We start from the raw sequence: 7141 nt of genomic DNA on the forward strand, positions 1-7141 counted from the left end.
ACTCTGGAAGAACCAGCTAAATTGCCCTATCGATGCCTGGAAAGTAATTCCACCAATAAGTGTGCATCAGGTAGCCAGTAGTGCAATGCAATTACCCATCATTAAAGATGTGATGTACTATTCCAGACTTGTGCTGCCACACGTGGTGACACTAACTAGCATAACACCACCAACAGTTTCACCATTCTTAGATGCAATCAGCATTGATCTGCAACTATTCCAGCAAGTACCGTTACATCTTTGGTCCCATCTTTGCCATCTTGTTCATACATTGCCTTCAAATCTTGTTTTTTTATTAGATCATGGCTGCATCATTATCAACAGAACAAGCAAATCTCTATTCTCCTATTACTTTCAAACGTTTGTCAGTTTGAAAAGCTTCCATATGTTCTCATGATGGTACAAATGTATTTGTTGGGTCAAATTATGTTTTTTGATGTTTGCACTGAGCTGCATAGTCTACTTATCAAAAAAATGTTTTCATGGTTTTTATCAATGGAAAAAGTTTTATATAAATGATTGTGCACAAAATGATTAATAAATAGAGTATTTAAGTTTAGGACACAAAAAAGTATGGAACACTGCCTTCATTCACCTATTAAGGTACGTGGGTGAGAGGAAGTCCACCTAAGAAACTCAAATAAGGTCTTGGGGGTACTAGGTCTAGCTTAGATGGATGAATCGAGGGGTTCGTTCATAAATGGAGATTTACTATTGCCACTGGTCTGTTTATTTTTATAGTTACAACTATACACATTTTATGCATTAGAATCGAACTTTGATTTTAATAAAAGAGTAAAAGTATATTCAAATTGTGTATACTCTTGGGTGTGTCTATTCTTGATGAAAAGTTTGGGAACTCATTAATAATAACAAATACTCCTGTGAGTTTCACAGGACTGATCATTGCCCAGGACACGCCATCCTTATAATGTCTGGTTGTCTATTATCATGTTGCTATGTTTACTCAGTATGGTTGCCAGAGGGTCTGGAGACCTGCACAGCTTACAGCTCAGGGCCAATTCTTTATAAATCCAGAAAATGTATCATTGGTACATTGCACATGGGGCCAGATCTTTCAGTAATCTTGGATAACACAAACAAAATGTTTTACCAATTCTTGCTAATAACATACAAGGCCATAGCAGTATTTGTTTCCTCCCTCAGTTCAGACAAGAGATCCTTCTCTGCTGCGGGCTGGCCAGTCGCTTGAATAGTAAAACGTATTCCCTACTTCGGTGCCAGTGAAGTTGAATCTGATTTTGAATTAGTTATATAATGGCACAACATATCACATAAGCGGTAAACTTTAGGGCACCAGTAACACAACTCCTTATGGAAAGGGGCCCCAGGAGGGGAGGTAATGTTTGCTGTAAGTGCTGCTTTTCATTTTGAAATATGTTTTTCATGTCTACACTTCGATACTGTAGATCCGAACACTGCAAATGTTTGTACATACGGAGCGCTGCTTTCCCGCCTAATTAGGAATCTTGTTGCGACTTAAAGATCCCATTGGTTTAACAAGGGCACCAAGCATGATTTTGTGAACAACTACTTCATGTATTACAGAAAATGAGAATGGCAACCTTAAGTAAATAAAGGGGCTTTCTGGTTTACTGTTCACATGGTCTCTCTTCTAATGTCAGTATGTTGCCTTGGTCTGTGTTGCCAGATAGTCTTGAGAATATATAGCTCGAAATGTATTGTATCTAAATCCAGAAAACTTATCAATATGAAGGAGGCGTCATATATTAAGTGATCAGTCTGTAGCTTGGTATATTAGCTCTGGGATGGAGGAGTCACCCTTTCCCTGCTGCTTTAAAATGATAATGTAAAGGCAACATAAACGGTATGTGACTACCCCCATCCTTTAGCCCTGAGGGAAGACCCAGGAAACCAGTGAAATGTCCAAGGCTACGGTCTCTTTCCTACACACAGGAAGCACGTGCTCCTCCCCCACTTTTTGTTTCTTGTGCTTCACACACGGGGCTGCTGCCCCCGCATTTGACATGGTTTCCCTGTTCATTTTGCCTCTTTCTTCTTTTCCCACAGGGCATATGTTAAACTGCATAATTTTCCATGTTAAAGGTTATGTATGGGGAAAATGCAGTGCAATTCCCAACAATCTGCCCTTGGAAGACCTGGGCTAGCGTGCTCTGATCACTGGGTGCCATTCAGGGCAGCTGTTTACGCTCTAACATTTTCCTTTAGCAGCCACTACTCAATCAACCAACACCATGGAGTCACTGTCCCTTCCACTGCGCCAGCCTGCAGTAGTGCCCGCAACGAGCTCTCTGCACATTCACAAACAAGGCAACTAGCCGCACTGCACAAACTACTCTTGTGCAAGGCCGGTCTTTTGCACGTGTGCACAACCTTATATACTGGTGACCCCTTGGCACTGGCATAGCAGAACCACACCTTTCACTTACACTACTATTTTGTCCCTCCAGGATGTGGCTGGAGGCAGATACAAGGAGACGCTACATGAGATAGTTTACTCTGTACCACAATGACCTAAGGATTCACTGCATCCTCAACAAACGTTTATGAGAACCAATTGGCTTTGTATGAAAGTCTGAAATGTTCTAAAATGACAAATTAGAACCAGCGAGCAATATTCTTAAAACTTCAAACCAACACAGCAAGCACAGCCACAGTTTACAATGTAACAAGTAACTGATGAAACAAAAAATGAAAATAACACATCTAACCATAGTGGTTCATGATAGATTAGCCCATACAACTCTGAAAATGTAAAATGTGGACATGAACGTCCCTGAGATGATCTGCAACAAAATCCTCACTTGCATTAGTACAATAAAGAAAATAACTGAAGTGGCCACTGATCCCCAAAGGCAACGCAGCAGTCACCACTGTATAAACATGATACGCTCTAAATGTGCCACCGCAGCCGTAACAATCTTGCTGCCCGCTGACTTGCTCTTGACTATAATACAGTATCATAGCCAGCCCCTGAGGACCCCAATTTCTGGCAGCTTTCACTTAGTGCCCTGGGTGTCTCAGCATTGTCCACACATATGTGCTACTATTACTACTTAGTTCATTTGTGGAGATCAACGTGTCACTGCAGATCCAGGCCTTGCTACAAGCCATAAACACAAATGATGGAAGGAATGCCGAACCAATCAAACATTCACACCCAGTCACAGATCTGGGTTTAATCCATCAACCCTTTTGCTCACTATGCCACCCCAATTTAAACCCAGCCATATGCACATCAGTCTTGACCCTGTTCTCCGTGGGAAGAGTCCAGCATGAACTGCCAGGCCAGGTTCTCCCTGGACCGGAAACAACCATCCTGGGACCAGTTTCAGGGTATCACCCTTCATCAGCCAGTCTAGCTTGAAACCAGCGGCATAGTGAGCACGGTACCCACGTCTGGACATACTCGGCGCACTTCTGGCGACAAAAGCAAACAAACACAAATGATGGATGGATTGCGTAACCAATCAAACATTCACACCCAGTCACAGATCTGGGTTTAATCCATCAATTTTTTAGCTCACCATGCCACCCCAGTTTGGACCCAGCCATATGTAAATCATTCTTGACCCTGTTCCCCATGGGAAGAGTCCAGCATGAACTACCAGGCCAGGTTCTGCCTGGACCGGAAACAAGGATTCTGGGACCGGTTTCAGGGTATCACCTTTCATCTGCCAGGCTAGCTTGAACCCAGTGGCGTAGTGAGCCCATACCTGGCGCACCTATGGCGACAAAAGCAAACAAACACTAATGATGGACGGGATGCGGAACGAATCAAACAAGCCACAGCAAGCTCCTCCCACATGCCCAAATATAGGTGGTGACTTTGTCACTGGAGTCTGAGTGACACCAGAGCAGCCTCGCAGAGAGCCTAACACCAGGCATCTGTATGTCCCTTGTTGCGTGGTCATTGATGGCTACAGGTGGATCTTTTGTGTGCTGAGGTGCGGGGGGATGAAGGAGAAACATATTCACAGTATGCTTCACGACTGCCTACACAGTGCAGTTGCTTCGATGTAATGGTTTGGAGGCAAGCTGCGTACACTCACTGATACCACATGGTCCAGAGTAATCAGCATATATTACGCCAACCCATGAACTCAGTGAAGGGAAAGGTCCCAGGGACACGAGTGTTAAACTTAACAAGTCATCTCTGGAAACATCAACAATGCAAATTGTACTTGTAACTCTTGCACTACTCTAATAAACGCAGTGGTAGAGCTGACTACACACTGGAATGCCGCACCTCTGAGGGACCGGTGGGGGAGGAGCTGCAGGGTAGCGCAGGTTTCTCCCACCCCTTCCTGTGACAGAGAAAACAAACCGAACGTACTGATGGGTTGAAGTATGCTCTGTCTTTCTGCCACATGAAACCGGCAGGAAAACTGGTTTACTAGCAAAGCTTGATTGTATAAAATAAGGTTCTTGGTGAACATCTCACTGCTACAGTGTCCTTAGTCTCTAATTGTCAATCTCACTCCTCACACAGAACAGGACCACAACTGACCTCACAAAACACATCACAGCATGCAATGAAATAATCCTTATAGTGTCATTATCTAACAATCTGTAGTTGTAATGCTATTCTCAACAGAATACACCATCTAAAAACTGCAGGAATCATGTAACATTTTAGGCAGTTGAAATTACAGAATAATTTGGTTCATGCCACCTTTGTAAGTTGTTAGAATCTACACAGCCATGTATTCTGTTCTGATCTATCAGCCTGGACGGGTTGTACAGAATTTTTACACACTTGGTCTGACGATGCTGATAGGAAGTAGATGTCCCTACTTTAGTGATGAAATGAGTTTTGATTTTTCATCCTCAAATGGTTTTTGATTCTTATTTTTTTTATTTGCCCAGGTTTTCAATACTTTTTGTTGAGTCCTCGAAGTTATGTCCCTCAAGATATTTTGCTCCACACTCGGTAACATGTCATCACACCTGCGTACATTTCATTTGCTTCTAAAAAGTCTCATTTGCAGTGAAGCAATTCTCCGTGAAGTTTGTTGCTTAATGAAGAAAGGCAGAAGGGCCCACATTCTGTTTGGAGATGCTGCAAATTCTGAGGTTTGTCCTTAAATGTAAAGCTTTTGAGACATTCAGAGGAAAGTGAGGACCTCAGCCTTGATGTATTCTTAGATGTCGCAGGTCTAATTTCAGCTGTAGAATCTTAGATGCCTTTTGGCAGTGCTTTGAGAAGACTTTTGTGTGTTTTACTTGATGTTGCTGAGGAGACGCTTTTTGTTTAAAGCTCTTTTCATAACATGGCGTTCTCATGTGTGTATTCTTTGGTGCTATACAAGAATTGACTTTCCATTAAAGTTCTTGCCGATGACAGTGTAGTGATTAAGGCCTCTCTCCTGTGTGCATGAGTTGATGGAGTATTAGGGTTGCTTTACAAGTAAAGCTCTTGGCACACACATTACAGCTATAAGGATTCTCTCCTGTGTGTAGTCTTTGGTGCTCTATAAGAGCTCTCTTTCGATTGAAGCTCTTTTCACACACAGTACAGCTATATGGCTTCTCTCCTGTGTGTATTCTTTGGTGCTCTATAAGAGCTCTCTTTCGATTGAAGCTCTTTTCACATGCAGTACAGCTATATGGCTTCTCTCCTGTGTGTATGCTTTGGTGCTCTAAAAGAGCTCTCTTTCGATTGAAGCTCTTTTCACACACAGTACAGCTATATGGCTTCTCTCCTGTGTGTATTTTTTGGTGGTCTACAAGAGTACTCTATTGATTAAAGCTCTTCTCACACACAGTACAGCTATAAGGCTTCTCACCTGCGTGTATTCTTTGGTGGTCTACAAAATTTCTCTTTCGATTGAAGCTCTTCTCACACACAGTACAGCTATAAGGCTTCTCTCCTGTGTGTATTCTTTGGTGGCCTACAAGATTACTCTTTTGATTAAAGCTCTTCTCACACACAGTACAGCTATAAGGCTTCTCTCCTGTGTGTATTCTTTGATGCTGCACAAGGGCTCCCTTACAAGTAAAACTCTTCTCACACACAGAACAGCTATGTGGCTTCTCTCCTGTGTGTATTCTTTCGTGGTCCATAAGAATTCTCTTTCGATTGAAGCTCTTCTCACACACAGCACAGCTATAAGGCCTCTCTCCTGTGAGTATGCTTTGGTGGTCTACTAGATTTCCCTTTTGATTGAAGCTCTTCTCGCACACAGTACAGCTATAAAGCTTCTCTCCTGTGTGCATTCTTTGATGCCGTACCAAGTCTGACTTCAGAGGAAAGCTTTTCACACATACATCGCAATGATAAGGTCTCTCTCTAGTGTGTTTTCTTTGATGTTGTTGAAGATGTACCTTCTGCGTAAAGCTTTTCTCAAACATACTGCAAGGAGTTTTCTCTAGCCGTATAAGAGTTGCCTCATCAGCAAACCTCGTTTCATGCTCAGGGTAGGGACACTGTCTTAGCCCTATGTCTGTGTTTTCATGCAGTAAAAGATGTGTCTTCCCAGTAAACGTCTTCTTACATTCAGCACAGCAATACGCTCCTAGGCCGGTGTATATTCTGTTGTGCCTTAGAAGTATTTTATTGTTAAATTTCTCACTCCAGTGTATTCTTTGGCGTTTTCTTTCATTAATTTTATGAGCAAAATTCTTCCTTCCTCCAGATGCTTTAAGTTTCTCTTTACTATTCATACTTTCTTTCTGCGACTGCTGTGCTGAGGAATGAAAAGAAGACTGAAAATTACACATGGAAAATATTTCTTGAAAAAAACTGCTGTTATGTGAAAGGTGGACAGATTTATCTAGGGAAGTAGGCAAATGTTACTACCTGTAAACAATCGTTTGCTGCTTATTGTATTGTATGTCACATGTGGTGCACTATCCTGCTGTCATGGTTTGGGTACTAAATATCAGAACATTTTTAGTTCAAAGAATGAGCTTCGATTTAGAGAACAACGCGTAATCCCATAGCTGAAATTCATAATGCATCAGCACACTGACTCCAACTTAAATTATTGTGTTTTTTTCTCCATTGGAGTAGATTTGTCTGCTTATATGTGTAAAATAATAAACAAACTGCTTAGTTAAACTGGACATCAGGAACAGGTGGAACGACCTATGCGGAAGGTATGTTCCATAGCAGCAAGACACCAGCTCGCTATCC

The 7141-nt window shown here is 42.1% G+C and overlaps 1 protein-coding gene across 1 annotated transcript; it reads right to left on the bottom strand.

The window, feature by feature from the left end:
• Window positions 1–4625: 4625 nt before the first annotated feature.
• On the bottom strand, window positions 4626–6689 carry LOC138278798 (zinc finger protein 551-like). Its single transcript, XM_069219315.1, has one exon. It carries the CDS (start codon window positions 6667–6669, stop codon window positions 5743–5745), a length of 927 nt encoding a protein of 308 aa, XP_069075416.1. The 5' UTR covers window positions 6670–6689; the 3' UTR covers window positions 4626–5742.
• Window positions 6690–7141: the final 452 nt, after the last annotated feature.

The sequence above is a fragment of the Pleurodeles waltl genome, unplaced genomic scaffold (genome assembly GCF_031143425.1).
Source record: "Pleurodeles waltl isolate 20211129_DDA unplaced genomic scaffold, aPleWal1.hap1.20221129 scaffold_58, whole genome shotgun sequence".
Taxonomy (NCBI): domain Eukaryota; kingdom Metazoa; phylum Chordata; class Amphibia; order Caudata; family Salamandridae; genus Pleurodeles; species Pleurodeles waltl.

What these genes read in the sequence shown, in the direction of transcription:
- LOC138278798 (XM_069219315.1), bottom strand. Translation starts at nt 6,669, where the DNA reads ATGAATAGTAAAGAGAAACTTAAAGCATCTGGAGGAAGGAAGAATTTT.